Here is a 19,439-nt window from a genome sequence, read left to right on the forward strand (position 1 = left end):
GTCGCCAGACTCATATATTCTACACACCAACGTGAATAGTCGTTTTGTTGCCACTTCCCCCAATGATTTTAGAAATTCTGATGGAATGTTATCTATCCCTTTTGCCTTACTTGACCGTAAGTCCTCCAAAGCTCTTTTAAATTCCGATTCTAATACTGGATCCCCTATCTCTTCTAAATCGACTCCTGTTTCTTCTTCTATCACATCAGACAAATCTTCACCCTCATAGAGTCTTTCAATGTATTCTTTCCATCTATCTGCTCTCTCCTCTGCATTTAACAGTGGAATTGCCGTTGCACTCTTAATGTTACCACCGTTGCTTTTAATGTCACCAAAGGTTGTTTTGATTTTCCTGTATGCTGAGTCTGTCCTTCCGACAATCATATATTTTTCGATGTCTTCACATTTTTCCTGCAGCCATTTCGTCTTAGCTTCCCTGCACTTCCTATTTATTTCATTCCTCAGCGACTTGTATTTCTGCATTCCTGATTGTCCCGGAACATGTTTGTACTTCCTCCTTTCATCAATCAACTGAAGTATTTCTTCTGTTACCCATGGTTTCTTCGCAGCTACCTTCTTTGTACCTATGATTTCCCTCCCAACTTCTGTGATAGCCCTTTTTTAGAGATGCCCATTCCTCTTCAACTGTACTGCCTACTGCGCTATTCCTTATTGCTGTATCTATAGCGTTATAGAACTTCAAACGTATCTCGCCATTCCTTAGTACTTCCGTATCCCACTTCTTTGCGTATTGATTCTTCCTGACTAATGTCTTGAACTTCAGCCTACTCTTCATCACTACTATATTGTGATCTGAGTCTATATCTGCTCCTGGGTACGCCTTACAGTCCAGTATCTGATTTCGGAATCTCTGTTTTGCCATGATGTAATCTAATTGAAATCTTCCCGTATCTCCCGGCCTTTTCCAAGTATACCTCCTCCTCTTGTGATTCTTGAACAGGGTATTCGCTATTACTAGCTGAAACTTGTTACAGAACTCCATTAGTCTTTCTCCTCTTTCATTCCTTGTCCCAAGCCCATATTCTCCTGTAACCTTTTCTTCTACTCCTTCCCCTCCAACTGCATTCCAGTCGCCCATGACTATTAGATTTTCGTCCCCCTTTACATACTGCATTACCCTTTCAATATCCTCATACACTTTCTCTATCTGTTCATCTTCAGCTTGCGACGTCGGCATGTATACCTGAACTATCGTTGTCGGTGTTGGTCTGCTGTCGATTCTGATTAGAACAACCCGGTCACTGAACTGTTCACAGTAACACACCCTCTGCCCTACCTTCCTATTCATAACGAATCCTACACCTGTTATACCATTTTCTGCTGCTGTTGATATTACCCGATACTCATCTGACCAGAAATCCTTGTCTTCCTTCCACTTCACTTCACTGACCCCTACTATATCTAGATTGAGCCTCTGCAGTTCTTAATTTCTGATCCCTTAATGTCTCAGAATGTGTCCTATCAACCGATCCATTCCTTTGGTCAAGCTGTAGCACAAATTTCTTTTCTCCCCAATTGTGTTCAGTATTTCCTCTTAATTACATGATCCATCCATCTAATCTTCAGCATTCTTCGTAGCACCACTTTTCGAAAGCTTTTGTTCTCTTTTTCTCTAAACTGTACATGTTTCACTGTCATACATCGCTACACTCCATATACACCTTTAGAAAAGACTTCCTAACACTTAAATCTGTATTCAACGTTAACAAATTTCTCTTCTCTAGAAATGCTTTTCTTGCCATTGTCAGTCTTCATTTTATATCCTCTACACTTCAGCCATCATTAGTTATTTTGTTGGCCAAATAGCAAATCTTATCTATTACTTTAAGTGTCTCGTTTCCTAAGCTGATTCCCTTAGCATCACCTGATCTAATTCGAATACATTCCATTATCTTTGTTTTGTTTTTTGTTGATGTTCATCTTAAATCCTCCTTTCAAGACACTGTCCTTTCCATTCACCTGCTCTTCCAAATCCTTTACTGTCTGTGACAAAATTATAATGTTATCTGCAAACCTTTTCCTTCAACTTTAATTCCTACTCCCAGTTTTTCTTTGGTTTCCTTTATTGCTCGCTCAGTGTACGTACGGAATAACGTTGAAGACAGGCTACAACCCTGCCTAACCGCCTTTTCAACCACTGCCTCCCTTTCATGCCTTTCGACTCTTATAACTGCCATCTGGTTTCTATACAAGTTATAAACAGCCCTTTGCTCCCCGTTTTTTACCCCTTCTACCTCAGAGTTTCAAAGAGAGTATTTCAGTCAACATTGTCAAAAATTTTCTCTATGACTATAAATGTAGGTTTGCCTCCCTTAACCTATCTTCTAAGTCGTAGCGGCAATATTGCCACGCGTTTTCTTACAAATCTCCAGAATCCAAACTGATCTTTCGTGAGGTCGGCTTCTACCAATTTTTCCACTCTTCCGTAAATAGTTCATTTTAGTAATTTGCAACCATGACTTTTTTTCTGATAGTTCGGTAAATTTCACACCTGTCGGCATCTGCTTTCTATGGAATTGGAGTTACTACATTCTTCTTAAGGTATGAGGGTATTTCGCCTGTCTCATTCATCTTGCACGCCAGGTGGAACAGTTTTGTCATGCCTGGCTCTCCAAAGGCTATCAGTAGTTCTGCAGAATGTCGTCTACTCCGGGGACCATCTTTCATCTTTGGTCTTTTGGTGCTGTGTCAAATTCTTCCCGCAGTATCATATCTCCCATCTCATCGTCCTCTGCATTCAAGTTCATCTGCATTGTATGGGCCCTCTATATATTTCTTTCACCTTTCAGCTTTCTCTTCTTTGTACAGGACTGGTTTACCATCAAGCTGCTTCTCTTTTCCCCAAAGACCTCTTTAATTTTTCTGTAGATGGTATCTATCTTTCCCCTAGTGAAATATGCTTCTAAATCCTTACATTTTTCCTCTAGCCACTCTTGCTTAGCAATTTTGCACTTCCTGTCAATCTCATTTTCTAAAATTTTGTATTCCTTTTCGTCTGCTTCATTTTCTGCATGTTTAAATTTTTTTCTTTTCATCAATTAAATTGAATATCTCTTGTTTTATCTAAGGATTTCTGCTAGGCCTTGTCTTTCTACCTTTTGATCCTCTGCTGCTTTTACTATTTCGTTTCTAAAAGATACTTAGTCGTCTTCTATTGTATTCCTTTCCCCTGTTGTAGTCAGTCATTGCCTAATGTCCCCTCTGACATTTTCAACAAGCTTTAGTTCTTTCAACTTACCCAGGTCTCCTCTTAAGTTTCTACCTTTTCCAATTTCTTCAATTTAATCTACAGGCCATAGCCAATAAATTGTAGTAAAAGTCCACATCTGCCCCTGGAAATGTCTTACAATTTAAAATCTGCGTTCTAAATGTCTGTCTTAACTGTGTACCTATCCTCTAATAATGAGTGGTTCTAACTCTTCTTTCTTATATCATACAACTGTTTCTCATTTTACACTGAGTGTGTTCAACTCAAATACACTGACGGGAAAAAATCGCAAAATAAAAAATTAATGCTGAGTAATGTAATTTCGGTAATACATTTGTCTGGGTAATATATAAGTGATTAACACTGCAAGATCATAGGTTAATGTAAGCATGAGATGAGCCATTGCAAATGTGAAATGTTGGTACATTAATAATCGGTGTAACCGCTAGAATATTGAATGCAAGCATGCAAACGTGGATGCACTGTGTTGCTTAGGTGTCGGAAGTCAGTTTGTGAGATGTAATTCCGTGCCTGTTAGACTTGATCCGTCAATACAGCGGCGGTTAATGCTGTTTGTGGATGACACTGGAGTTGTCGTCCGATGATGTCCCATATGTGCTCGATCGAATACAGATCTGGCAATAGAACATGCTTCGTTACAATAGCGATATGTGGGCGAGTGTTATCTTGTTGGAAAACACTCCTTGTAAACTGTTCATGAATGACAGTACAACAGGTCCTGTCACCAGACTGATTTACATTCAGGACGTGTAAGGCAACCATGAGAATCCACCTGCTGTCATACAAAATCGCGTCCCAGGTCGTTACTCCAGGTTTAGTTCCAGTGTGTCTAGCATGCAGATTTGTTGGTTACAGAGCGTCAACTGGCCTCCTTCTGACTAACATACTGCTATCACTAACACTGAGGGGCAACCAGCTTCCAGCATAAAACACAACAGATCTCCACCCTACCCTGCAACGAGCTCTGGCTTGACACCACTAAAGTCACAAATGGCGGTGGTTTGGGGTCAGTGGAATGCACACTGGCTCGGAGCTGCCCTTGAAGTAACCGATTTATAACAGTTCATTGTGTCAATGTGGTGCTAACTATTGCTCAAAACGCCGCTGCAGATGCAGTACAATGCACCAGAATTATAAGCTGAACATGATGGTATTCTCTCTCAATAGTGCCACATGGCCATCTGGAGCCCGGTCTTCTTCTTGCGACAATACATACTCGTGGTCTCCGCCGTCAGGAATCATGTACAGTGGCTGCATTCCTGCAAAGTCTTTCTGCAGTATCGCAGAAAGAATATCCAGCTTCTCACAGCCCAACACACGACCTCGTTCAAACTCAGAGATGTTATGATAATGGCATCTTTGTCACTTTAAAGGCATTCTTAATTAACATCAACTCACCACGTCCAGCCTCAAAGTTAAGGCTAACACTCACGACCGTTGATGATAAGCCAAGTCACCTTCAAGACAACCCTACATCACAGCTGTCCAATCCAAGAAATTACCTAATCCAACGACTTCATCATGAGACAGCCATCAAAGCCCTCCAATAGACAGAGATTGTTGCATGGCATGTCTGTATAAAGTGTTTACATCCAAGTACAGGGTGCAACTTCAATTGATGTTTGTTTTGCTGAACTTTTGACTCATTAATGAGTTATTTGTTTTGGTCTGCCTATGGACACATTGGCAAAGTCCCTCACAAACCCTGTACCCAAGAAACAGCAGCTTGTTGATACCAGCTAAGAGTTCAATACCGACTTCAGTGCTTTTGAGCACGGCATCCCACGAAAGCCCTGTCACAGTGTTGTAGAATGCAGGATTCACTGTATATGTTTTGCTTTATATGCTCTGGAATTTCTTTGCAAGTAAGCTTACATCTGCGTCCTCACAAAGTCTTGCATAACCCCCTAAATTAGAGATGTTAAACTCCTGTCAAACACTCACTACATACCTATATACTGAAACTGATATGACATTGCCTGTAAGATTACTGGAAATAAAGTTATGTTGGGCAATGTGGTTTCATGGAGTTCCTCCACTAAATACATGTATTCATATGGGAACACTCTCCCTTTGTCACAAGATGAAACTTAATGTCATTGGGAGGCACAAGTTGAATGAGATGTGTGTCCTCCTGACACATGGTTTCATCAATTTTCTGAAGTGCTGCATACATAAATCTTAGCGAGTCCAGGAAGCACAAAGTAATATTGTTGGTGATTCGCCTGGAAAATGCAATACATTTCTCTGTACTCTCAGCTAGGACACTCACCTGATAACTGCAAGACAAAAATCACACGAACACTCAGTAAGGAGACGAGCATCATACTGGTTGAAATTGTGAAAGAAAACGGATATGTGTCATGGTAGTTTGTAATTATGGTTGCATGCATTCTGTTTTGCACCGCAGAACTTGCCAGTTAGATAACAACGTTCCCTACATGGAGTTTCAGCTGTGTTAACTAATTAGAGCCCACAAAAATAGATGTCAACTGCAGTCTCATATAACGGTCTATCTTTCTGTGACTTGGTCATGGGAACATTGGTGGAATAAATCATATAAATTTCCTTGCAAGTGTTTCAAACTTAGAGAGCCACCATCTCACATTACTTTCTTTGATGTACAGTCCAAAATGATTAAGAATTGAGTTGTACGAACACACAACCTGATAAACTGCTGCATACGGTATGTGTCGTTCTGAGAGGGTGGTGTGAGAAGGCATTTGAAGTTAGCGTATACAAATAAAGGTACAGTCTCCTGGCGGTGAAATTTACTAAATTTTAAGAAATTTGCATCGATATGTATCGTGTTCTGTGCAGAGCAATGCAGCAGATGCTGCATCTGCTGCATTGCTCTGCACAGAACACGATTTGCTTGCAGTACTTTAGTTCGAAAATATTTTTTGGCGTACTCATCCCTCTTCAAAATTTTTCGTATTGCCTCATACTGAACATCATTGTTTGGTTGTCATTTTCTGATTGCCGTTCCTTCTGCTGTGCTCTTGCCTCCTTGGAGCAGGATAAGAATCGACAAACGATGGTTCATACATTTTATAAATACAAGATTACTTGCATGTTGCACACGAAGACTCTCATTTCTTGTTAACACTTCATTCGTGGCACGAATGACCTTTCACACTCAGAGGTGGACAGTGGAACTATATATACAACTTGCACGAATGGTTTCAAATCAATGAGCATAACATTTGCCTCTATATAGTCCCTGAATCCATTTGTATACTTCCTCTTGTCTAAAAAATTGTCTTCAAATCGTGCTTCCAAAAAATGGTTCAAATGGCTCTAAGCACTATGGGACTTAACATCTGAGGTCATCGGTCCCCTAGACTTAGAACTACTTAAACCTAACCTAAGGACATCACATACATCCATGCCCGAGGATGTGCGACCGCAGCAGCAGCGCGGTTCCGGACTGAAGCACCTAGAACCACTCGGTCACAAATGCCGGTAATCGTGCTTACAATTGTTCATCAGGGTTGGCTTCTCAAGAGATAAGGTGTGAAATTTAGCTTACATTTTACATTAACTGCTACTTGAGATTTTCTGCCAGATTCCTAAAAAACAGTCCAGTGTGAATTTATGTTACATTGTAGAGTTGTGTCTTTGAGTAAGTGGGATTTCACTGCACTACAATTTCACTTGCTCTAGACATGGTCCCCGACAATTTATCACTGATATTACAACATAGATTGTGGGCTTAATTGCGCTGAATGCATCTGGGCCACGCGTGGTAGCCATGCGGTCTCTCGGCGCCTTGCCACGGTTCGCGCGGCTCCTGCCGTCGGAGGTTCGAATCCTCCCTTGAGCATAGGTGTGTGTGTTGTCCTTAGCGTAAGTTAGATTAAGTAGTGTGTAAGCCTAGGGACCTATGATCTCAGCAGTTTGGTCCCATAGTACTTACCACAAATTTCCAATTTCCTATGCATCTCGGAGTGTGATATCTCTTTCTTGTAGGTGCAAGGATAAGTCACAAAGCTCTGTGAGAGCATTATACAGTAGACCTCAATTTTAATAGATTCGTTACTAATCAGAATTTTGCGTAGACCATTGTACTTGTTTCTTTCCTTCCAGTCTCTTTTGGAATCACTTGGAGATTGTGTAAAGTGCTTTACTATGGCCCTATAACTCTCCCACGTTGCTTTGACACTTTTTAAGGCGAACCTACCTATCTAATGCTGACTGTCCTTCATATCTTCGATAATTTAAATCCTAAAGCAGCTGCACATTCTTTAAGCTGTATCTGATTTTTACAAGACATGCTGTACATAGTATATAATTTATCAAAAAACAATGAACATTAGCAACACCTTCCAGTACACTTAACGTATCATGAACAGCTAATTCCAATCTACTATTTGAGCAATGTCATATTAGTACATGAGGGAAGTTTTTTTTTTCATTTCTGTTTCAACACCTTCCTTCTTACAATGCATTATGGATGCGTGATCACTGGCCACTCCAACTAAGTTTGTTTTAGCGTAAGCTGCATTTGGATTATGTGAATCCAAATTCCATAACAGAGCTTCTTTTATTGAAAATATTGTCATGTCAGTCAACTTACAAAATCCCAAAAATATGTTTGCTCTTGATCGTTAATGCTCATGGGATATCTCAGACAAATTATTAGGACAGGTTTATTACTTATATTAATAGACTCATCAGTAAACTAAATTTAATATTACTATTCACAGGATTTTTAGCCAGTTTCTTTCTCAATTCATCTGATGTGTGATCAGTAACGTTCACACATCTAAAATTAGAGCGCTGAACTCTATCCACATTCAACTCATAAATTCTTTCATCTTGGAAATCTGCAGGAAAATTTGAATAAGGTCTATTCAATTTAGTATCTTTGTTGGCCATTATAAATTCTCTGTTAGTCGTTTCCAGTGTGTGTGTGTTCATTTTTACAACAGATACTTCCACGTGATTTTTCCTTGAACTGTCTATTATTGGCTTAGATTTCATATATGTTACAGTTTTCTTACGTTCTGTAATATTTTTGCAGACTTAACTGTTATGCCTCCTTAATGGCACCAAAAACATTAGTCTTTCATTTCACCCACTCTTTTACTGGCTTTACTCCAAGTCATAATTGCAGCCCCATTCCAATTTACTGTTACATATATTTACTAATTATCACCTCCAGCCTGGTATTTTTTGTAAAATAATTATACTGTTCTGAAGTCCAGAATGACAGTAAGAAAGGTCCAGCCTCATTGGTCATGTTGGTTTAAACAGTTTCATCGTTATTAACATCGCTTCTGAATGAAGATAAAGGACACATTTTCTCAACTACACCAGAGTCACTGATGGCCTCAGTTACATGTTTTGATGTATTTTTCAGCCACTTCAATATTTATTGCATTGGTGTTGCTCTATAAGTGTTCCACACAGTTTCAAAAAGCTAAATAGATGTCTGTAAACACATGCACAATACCACAAAGTACAAAAAGAAGAGAATGACAGCCACTGGCGGCAATAATGCTGACTTTCGAATATCCCAAAGCTTCCAGGAATATCAAAGTAGAAGCTCGTAATGGAAGACCTAGTCAGGCTAGCCAACATAATTATGGTCTAAATCAAAAACAATCGCTGAAGATCAGGATGTGTATCTATGGCCACTTTATTAACGCCTTGTCGTTATTAACAAATGTATCTTCATCTTGAATCGGGATTGAATATGTTATGGTAATATGATTTCCTGTACTGGAACACATATTCTTCCTGATGAAGAAAGAAGAAAACGATTTTATACTGATATGCAGTAGTGGTGTGTTGCAGCCCACGTAAGAAGTGCTCGCTCATATGAAACTGCTTCAGGCACCTAGGGCAGGGGTCGGCAACCTTTTGAGTCAGAAGAGTCAAAAATTACGATTTATAAAATTTCAAAGTTTTTAAAGAGCCACAAAAATTTTTCTTGCCAACAATAAATAGTACTTACATAAATAAAATTTTTTGAGGAAAAAAGCTAATCTGTTCTTTTCATAAGAAAAATATATATTTATTCATACACTATAAGTAGTGTTTTTTCACTACAAATTAGATAATGGTTATATTACATAATCACTTATTATTCAAGTAAAATATTAAAACAATTAAACATTCACTTACAACACTAATGCATACTTCAATAACAAACAATTGAGCGAAAAAATTCAACGGGAGCCATGGCTTTGCATGGTTATTCAAGTAGAAAATTTGTACTTTACTAAACAATGTAACATACACTTAAAAATGAAAAAAAAACGATAACATACATTCGAGCGAACAAATTCAATGGGAGCTTTGGCTTTGCATGGTTTTATGAAGTTTGGATAAATTTCGCTCATAACTTGTTGTTTTAAGTTTCAAACACAACTCTAAATTTTCATTCATTAGTTGGCTTCTTACTTTACTTTTAATTATATTCATGCAAGAGAATGCTTGCTCTCATGAATATGTCGAGCTGAAGATAGTCAGCACTCCAAATGCCAACTTCTTCACCTAACTGTAGCAATCTGGAAGACTATTCCAAGCATCGAATATAAGTGCCTCAATTCGCGGCATTTCTTTTATAGCTGTCCACTTTTGTTGCGTTATGTACACACATTTCAGGACTTCCTACTCTTCCAATTTGCTTCTCAACTCTGTGAATTTTCCACTCCACAAAGATTTACTTTTAAATCGATCAATTGCATTTCTAGAGATCCACTATCAACCCCAAATGGCTCAATGTGGATTTCGTTACTATTTGTGTTGAGAGGATTTACTATGAATGCTAGAGTGGGTTTGTTGGCTTTGAATTGCTGAAATCTGTCAGCAAATTCATCTTTCATTTTTTTAGTAACTCTGCTGAAGTAACTCGAGTCAACAGTTGCAGTGGTTTTATCGCGATATTGCTTTAGAAACTGAAAATGAAGTAATTTACCGCTCTGAATATCTTCTGCAAAAATAATTAGTTTTTCTTCGAAACAAACCAATTCTTCTACCAAAACATAGGCTGGGTTTCCGTTTCCTTGCATTTTTAGATTCAGCTCATATTATTTCGCCGTCATATCCACCGTTAAGTAAATTTTTTGCAGCCATTCGCTGTTCTCTAATTCAGGGTGATTAATGCCTTTTTCATTTAGGAATGCATTTGCTTCGTTCAAGCACCAAGCAAAACGTTTCAATACGTCACCCTTGGAAAGCCATCGCACTTTATTGTGAAGGAGGAGGTCGGAATACTGAGTCTCCATTTCGTTTAAGAATTCTTTAAAGTGACGATCGTACAGTGCTTTTGACATGATTTTTTTTTTGCTGTTAGCAATCCTGATTACCAGATTCATGACCTCAACTATTTCGGCCGGAAATGTTTGCGCACAAAGTGCTTCTTGCTGTATTATGCAGTGAGACGAAAGAATTTCGTGGTTTATTTTGCTCTGCAGAATCGTTGTTGTTCCTTCATTTTTTCCTGTCATGCTTCTGGCTCCATCAGTTGCTATTGAAACGATTTAATTTGAATCGATCTTATTATCGTCGGGGCATTTCTGCACGGCACTCTCTATGTTTCCCCTCTAGTTTGTCCCAAGAGTGGTAGCAATCCTAGAAGTTCTTCTTTCTGACCTTGGGAAGACATATACCTCACAAAAATCGCAACTTGTGCTGTGTCTTTTATATCGCAAGACTCATCGATAGCAAGCGATAAGGCAGAAGCCTGTTGAATGTCTTCCACCAGCAAATGTGTTACATTTGAAGACATTTTACTTATTCTATCTTGTACTGTTTTAGCGGATAATGGCAAATCTTTGATTTTTTTCAAGATTTCTGGTTTGTTTTTGAAATCACGAAATAGTTCTTGAGATGCACGTATGAAGCTATCTTTGACATACTCGCCATCTGTGAATGGTTTGCCTTTTTTTGCAATTTCTAGTGACACCACGAAATTTGTCAGATTGACATTACTTGTAGATTACGTCCAGTTACTTAGCATGGAACTTCATTGCTGTACTTGTTTCTGGAGCTCGTCGACAGCTTTTTTTCGTTCTTTGCCGTGGATATTTACTAGCAAACTGTGTATGTTTTGTAGTGAAGTGTCTCTCTAAATTTGATTTCTTCTTGTGTGAGAGTTTTTCGTGGCAAATAAGACAAGTCGGAAGGCCATCTAAGTTATATATGAATGCGAACGACTCCTTCCAATCCCGATTGAATTCATCTCGAATAACTGAATGATTAAAATGAATAATTCAGACACGGAACACTGTTTGTCTCACTTTGCGGTCGCTTCCCGTGTGCGGTGATCGCTGACTGACCTGAACGGACTTGTCAGAACTCAGAACTTGCTTATCGCGGTGCGACAGTGACGAGTGTCACGGGGGAGCGGTGCGGTGAAAAGCGAGAACAATGGGCCGATTGTGAGGGGTAGAAATGGTGCGTAATCCTCGTTAATCGATTCAGAATGATCAAAATTTTTTTTCTTATAAAATAAATAATATCTGCGTATGGAACTAAAGAGCCGCAGCGTCACATCCAAAGAGCCGCATGTGGCTCGAGAGGCGCAGGTTGCCGACCTCGGACCTAGGGTAAACATGCTCGTGTGACCATGTGAATTTAATTGGGAGGAAGAGAGGTGAGATATGCTCTTGGTGTAGAAGTGGTGATTTTAACGCCCTGAAAGAATTACAAAATATCTGCATGATTTTGGCATTGACTGACTAAACTGGAAAAGTGAAAAGTTCTGCAAACTTTATGCTAATCTGGTTTGCTTTCCTTCAGGCTGTAAATGTGAACTGATACGTCAAGATCCTTCATCTCAGATTTTGATTTCTTGGGGAAATCAATACTAGCAAAGTTATAGTGCCCACAAATATTAAACATCTCTTATTGACTTATACGCTGTGAATTTGTCGTGTATTTTTTTCGAAACCAGAAATGACCGTACAAATCAGAGGTTGTCTCTACTTTGGACGTAAATAATGCTCCTTTTTAACTGCTACGCTCGTTGGAAGAGGGATATAGGACGATGGTATACCATATATGTCATTGTTTTCATCTATAAAGCGAGAAAAAATTCATTGTATCGTCCTATAAACAACCACAGACGCTAACATACATATACAAATGGTTTTTCGTTACTTACTTGAAATGCAAGCATAAGTATGAGGACATATGCAACCTACATCTCCCTCCCCTGATAAAGCCTCACTGCATGAATGTTTCATGCTAAAAGGTTCAATGACTATTTATGAAGATTCTGATCGTGAAGTCTCGTCTTATATAGTTGATGAGGGTCAAGAGGAGAGTGAAGAGTGTGTGTGAATTTGCTGGTGACTCTACCTGCTGGAAGTTTGCGAAGTGTTGGGGAAATGAGGTAAGGGCAAGCAGAGAACTGGAGATTGCTGTGTCCAGACGTCTGCATAATGTAGTATATAGACATCTGGAGAGTAAGGTGTCATGGCCAAGAGGTAGCTGTGGCCACCAGCCATCCGATGCATGTGGGTACAAGGCTTTGGGAGGAGAGAAGAGAGCTGCAACTGTCTGGCCACTGGCATGCGTCAGAGACAGTGCCAGGGTTGGTGGCAGATACCCTGTGCATACAGCATGACCACATATAAAGCCTAATTGTGAGAACTCTTGAAAGCTGGAGCATGTCTGAAACACAGTTCTGCTACACGCACGTCTGGGTCACTCAAAGCATTTCTAAATGTTGAAATAAATAGACTATCCAATATACAGGTATCTAAAAACACATTAAATAAGCAGGGGAACTCTAAATAAATTTCTGATGACATAAAGGTAGCCATCTTGGGCCATCATTTTGGCTGGGCAGACTCAAGCCACAATTCACAGAGGCAGCCACTTTCAGCAGCCATCTTGGCCTGTGATGCCACAGTGGACGCCATCATGACCTTGAGGTAACCAATAGGGTAACTGCCCTTAAAAAGATTGGAGAGAAAAGTGGGAGAGAGTAACAAATTATTCTAATGAAGTCAGTGATAAGGATCCTTTTAGAACAGGGTAATAAATTATCCTAATTACACTTATGCTCAAAATTAAAGCAACAAATGGAAATTTTGCAAGTGTGCTTTTATTTAGCAATGAAACAGTATAAACAGGTGATAGTAAAGTAGGAACAATGTAAAGAATACACAACAGAAATAACTGCTATATGCAAAACAGTAGGTAAAATTGTTCTTCATTTTTTCCAACTTGACGGATTTGCACACACACATTCCAACAACTGGTTAATGTGCTCAGTGGGGGGTATAAACACCTCTGGCAGCAATACAGGCATGACAACGACAGGGCATGCTGCGAATGATGTCATAAATCTCATGTTGAGGCAATAGCGTCCATTCTTACTGTAGAGCTGCTCTCAAGTCTTGGAGAGTGGTAGGTGGACGCAGACATGATGCAACCTGCCACCCTAGTGCATCCCATATATATTCTATGGGATTCAGATCGGGAGAGCGAGCAGGCCACTCCATGCATGCATGCAACATTTTCCGTTTCCAAGATATCAAACACCAATTATCTATGAGATCGAGCATTATCATCCACCAGTACGAGGTCTGAGTCCACACCTCCTCGCAACAACCGCACATGAGGTCCCATGATCTCGTCACGATACTTGACAGCAGTTAAACCTTGTCGATTCAGGCGTGCAATTTCATGAAGATGTGTTCGAGTGGTCCACATAATCCCTGCCCACACCATTAGGGATCCTCCCCAATATTAATCGCTTTACACAATGCTTGGGTCCCAAAATCGTGTGCCACGCTCCTTCCAGATGCAAATGCTTAGATAATTACTCTTCAGACCAAATCGGAACTCATCTGTGAAAATATCATTGGCCCACTCTTCGACGTAATATGTTGATTCCACCACTTTGGACGTTCCCTTCTGTGAAGACGCATGAGAGGTACACATACAGCAGGCGTCTGACACTAAAGGCCACTTTGCCGAAGCCTTCTGGTACCGTTTATCTCAATACGACACGCCCAGTGGATGCTGCGAGGTCAAATTCCAGTTGCTGTGCAGTACTAAGGCGGTATTGTCGTGCCCTTACAGCCAAATAACACTCCTCTCTGTCTGATATCACACATGGTCGGCCCTGCCCTGATCTTGAGGATACTGTTTTAGTCTCTATAAATTGTCACCACATCCTAGAAACAGCAGAGCGATTCTCCTTAAGCCATTCGGCCACATCAGTTTACGAGTGTTCTGCTTCCTTTCTTTTTATGGTCTTCCACCTCAGAGAGTCTGGTAGGCGTCTTCTTTGTGTCATACCGCCCCACGTGTGACTGTATAAACGGCGATTACCCCATTCCTTGGCGTGGTTGTAAGTTGACGAGAATACCAGCTTCCGTGCAGAACACGATTGTACGGATATCTGTTGACAGTTTGTATGATTATACCGTCAATTAGATGCAATTGGGGATATAGCAGTTTGTGGCTTTAATTCTGGACACAAGTGTATTTCAGCTATCTGATGGGGAGTGGGACCATAAATCGTTAACTACCTTCCTGGAGAAAGTTAATCGTTAGCATTTTTCAACAGAAAATAATAACCCTATGTAGGGTTATGTGTATATAATTGTACAGTTTTCCAAAGAGCTGAAAATAATAGGTCACTGACGTTAAATTGCGTGTGCTTTAGACGTAATTCTGCTTCAATAACCATGTTTTATGTATTACAAATTGACACAAGTGTTTTCTTTACATGTTGTGTTCCATTGAGATTCTGTTATCGAATATTAAGAACCTATGTCACCATACATATTGACAGGGAAGATTATTATTTGATTTACATTGTTAACAAAGGTCACCTAAAAGCCCTCCCAAAAAAAGATTTAGCTATAAGTTTAAATGAGACTTTGAACAATTAACAATTTTACACATTCCTGCACATGTTACCTATTACATATGCAACTGCTTTGGCTCAATACTATACTTTTAACAGTCACTTCTACTGGCCAGTCTGCGGATTCTGTGGGAGAGTTTGTTATATTCTTCTCTCCTGGGTTGCACTTTAAGCAAATAACCCGAAAAATGTGGCTTCCAAATTCATCTCGTTTAAATTTTATTGGAAATCATCATTAAAAGTGGATGGTATTAAAATAATTCAATAAATGCATTAAGCATAACAAGTTTTGTAAACAAAAAAAATGTTATAGGTGGGGCCAAAGTATAACAAGCAGCTTTTTAAATTTGTTTCTTGTATTGAGACAAATTAATCAGTAGCCTCTTCTGCTAACAATTTTTGTTGATAGGCAACAGTGTATCTGATTGTTTTCCATTTCAGACTTTTAATTTTCCATATCAACTGAACATTATTCGCATATGAATTAAAATAACTTTTTTTGAACATTTCCTAGATTTATATCATAACACACTGAATTGTCTTATTTAATTATATGAGGACATAATTATAGGTCATTAAATGAAAAAAGGGTTCCATATTCAATTTAAAAATACCAGAAGATGCACTTTGCATTTACACATACCTTTAAGGTGTCAAAGCAGTTTACCTTGCATTGTCCTTACTGTTATCAGTCTGAAGTTGTTAGGTGCATGTCTGTGTCAGGTTATTGGTGTGTACCACTATACAATTACTAAGTGTCCATGTAACTGTGATCATCTAACTGTACACAGAAAGGCTCCCTAGTAGAGAATTATCTCGAATAATTATATTGTAAGTGGTGTATCCATTTTTATGTCCTATCCAAGCACTGATAGAGTGCAACCACACAGTCAAGTCCACTTTATTGAAATTTATACTTTAGATTTCTCCACCAAATGAATTTCAGAATGTCATGACACTTAAAGCAATAAAGCATATATCAACAAAGTAAGTAACTTTCAGGAGGTTAATGTAAACCGTACAGATTGAGTCACTTCCAAGTTTTGATAGCCAAGAAACTCATTAATCTGAATACACCCTCTTATCAACACACTTTCATATACACAAACACTGACGATTCACTCACTTATAGTAGATCAGTCAGCTTACATCTGCTTTATGAAGCTTCAATGATTGCTGTAATGTTCTGTTATTTCTTTTATGGTAATTTTTATATGACATATATGAAACTGCAAGTATCCTCATGGTGCAATGACGAAATGCTTTATAAGCATTTGGCTGCAGCAGTGTCGAGCGAACAGAAAACTTAACAAACATTGATACTGAACATTTTACTTCGGACCAAGTAATTATTTGCGAGCTCTTCTGTCTATTCAAAGCATACAAAGTTTCTGCCGTGAAATCGCAATATCTAATACAATCAAGTGAAATGGATAAGATAATTATTTTGATGAAACTTTTTTGATTGAATGTAATCTCAATCTTGACTTAATGATCCATAAGCAGCATATGCTTGACTTCAAGTTGACTCTGTCTTAGCAATTCCATCAGACTAGCAGTTCTTTTCTAATGGCATCCAACAAAGCAATTCAAATCTCCCAAAATTCCATGCTCGTGTTTCTATTACAAGACTGCACACTATTCTGATTGAAATTTAATAACCCAGTACACATATTACATTTAATTCAAAAGTATAGTTTTCCTGTCAGAGAATTCATTGTGCATATGAGCGTCTTTTCATCATACTACCTGTGAATGTTCAAAGTGTATTGCATTCTCATCATTCTGTCATTCTCGCTCACTGGCTATATCAGAACTGAAATGTCACTTGTAGGTTAGATTCCCTGCATTTCAACAGAAGAATGTACAGTTTGTAAACATTCATGAAGTACATGATACAGAATAACATTTGAAAAATATTGAGTGCTAATCAGTCAGACATTTGATGTGCAATATGTCTTCTGCGTTTTATGCCAAATTAAATGCTCTCGAACTCATCAAATTAATTGTACAAAAAATGGAAATCTTATAATCTTGCCCCCTTTCATATACATTTCTGCAGGTGCCCATAGTAAAAAACAAATCATTGCATTGCACTGTGCTAAATTATTGACCCTGCAGTTGGAAAGGATAAGCTTGGAAAAGGAGAGTTGAATGGTGCTGTGAAGATGTGGTTGTAATGGGTTTGGTGGGAGGTGTAGTGGCTGTCAGGAGACATGAGTTTTGGTATAGGGGTGATTATGATGGAGGCCAGGACATCGCTGTGAAAATGCAACAAAAGGGTAGAATGAGAAAGGAAGACCAGAGAGTGGGCGAAGGTACAATTCTGATTGCCTGCTAACCACTGTTGTTATCATTACCCTTACACACTATAGGCATCTATCTCATCAGGAATGAACAAACTATCAGTGGTTACTCCTTTGCTTTCCAGATAGCCCTTGTGCAAGATTACCTCCACACCAAGCCATCACTGTGCCAATAACTGCAGTAAAAGATGAGCTGGCGCAGCTTGTTCTCGACTTGCGAAGTGGAGGTGCCCTGTCCTGGAATTCTGCAGTGGTGTTGTTCCACCAACAGCGTCAGCCAGGTAACATACTTAAACTACAGGAGGGTATGTTCTGCAAGAGTGGACAATCCACAATTTTCCCATGTTTGCTAAAACGACTGAAATTTTCCTTTAAAGGAAGATTAAATATCCAATTTGCTTCATAACAAGATCCTAGAGGATATGCAACATGCCAGAAAAATAAATATACATAATATGTATTAACGACACAACTGATACTAGTATGCTAATGATCCTTCTACAGAATGTAACTGAAATTGCCCTAAACTGCACGATATAATTTCATTAAACTATTGTTGACAGATGTCGAAAAAAGTAAAGTTTCACCAATTACAATAATGGGCTAAAGAGATGCAGAAGTTTCATACCAGTGCATGTGTTATGCGATATTGTTAAAAATATATGTATACAGGGCGTCACTAACTATTGCCACCTAGAATAACTCCGAAAGTATGACAGTAGCTGAAACGTTTGAGGTACAAATGTTGCATGGGACAACGGGGGCCATATTATGACGTTGGTTTTTTGTTGCTAGGTGGGGTCGCTTCAGAGATATGAAGGTCAACATTGTTTTTTTAAATCTCCTATATCCTTGTAAAAAGAGATCTATGGATGGATAAAGCTACTACTACTACTACTACTAAATGGGATGCTACAGTTTGATACTTACTTTCTGATAGCGGCTATCGAGACGAATCCAGTGATGTGTAACAGTAAGGTCTTTGAAGGTCAACGAAGTCACAAAGGTGGCATGAACCTAGCAACAAAAAACCAACGTCATACTATGTCCCCCGCTGTCCGATGCAACATTTTCCCACAAATGTTTCTGTTCCTATCATACTTTTGGAGTTATTCTTGGTGGCAATAGTTAGTGACTAACCCTGTATAGCACTATGACAGTTGGTTCTGCTAGGAAGTTTGTCAATAGAGCTGAAGGAGTAAGCCACCATTAAATTATTTCCTGTTCTCTAAAAGTGTACTTTATTGGTAGCTGAACTTTTAACCGAAACGTGTGTTTTTGAATAATGGGCACATTTGTCAACCAAAGTAAGTGATTTTAATTCTTTATGTAGACTTTTCTTATTTTCTGTACTGTTATTAATTCAGTGAACTGATCTGTTTATTTGAAAGACAAATATATTATTTATGAGTAATTTCATTAAGGAATAAATATACTGAAAAGCATTAGTTGTTACACACAGTTCTCTGGATAAGCTTCGGAGGGAAGTTTTAAATTTATGCTATACGTCATTATGTTTTACACTTCTGAAATAACAGAAGTTCAGGCTTAGGTTATGAATTACCTCAGATTTTGATATCAGATTTGATTATTGAATGAAAGTAAGCAAAGCTTTTCGGATATTTTTATTTTTAGATTTCCTGTATCAGACAACAAAGCAATAATATTGTGTTTAGTCATTTCAGCATTGCTATAGTACATTCCTCCCAAGTGAGTTTATTACTGGTATCATTTTGAAATCTCAAGAATTTGACACTGTCAACCTTTTTATTTGCATGTCGCAATGTTTTATGTATATGACACGTGGAAACCAGTTGAAAATTGTGGTTTTACAATGTATGTTCAATTAACAGCTCTTTCTGTAAATACAGATCCTTGGTCTGAAAAGAAGTGTATGCTGAATTATGCTCTTTCTCGAAAGCTTCATGAGATAAATTTATTTGATATAGGGGCCTACTTAGCATTCTTCCACTAGTGGTGTGCAGATGCAGTCAACAAGACACAATCATGTGTATTTTTTGGAAAACATGTTACCTGAATA

The 19,439-nt window shown here is 38.7% G+C and overlaps 1 protein-coding gene across 1 annotated transcript in view; it reads left to right on the forward strand.

Moving 5' to 3' along the window:
• LOC124564982 (ionotropic receptor 93a) overlaps positions 1-19,439 on the forward strand; it is a 308,796-nt gene that overhangs the window by 73,779 nt on the left and 215,578 nt on the right. The window contains exon 2 of the mRNA XM_047131014.1: positions 17,524-17,679. Within this exon, the coding sequence (XP_046986970.1) occupies positions 17,524-17,679 (156 nt within the window). The remainder of the gene's footprint in view (positions 1-17,523; positions 17,680-19,439) is intronic.

The sequence above is a fragment of the Schistocerca americana genome, chromosome 1, assembly GCF_021461395.2.
Source record: "Schistocerca americana isolate TAMUIC-IGC-003095 chromosome 1, iqSchAmer2.1, whole genome shotgun sequence".
Lineage (NCBI taxonomy): Eukaryota > Metazoa > Arthropoda > Insecta > Orthoptera > Acrididae > Schistocerca > Schistocerca americana.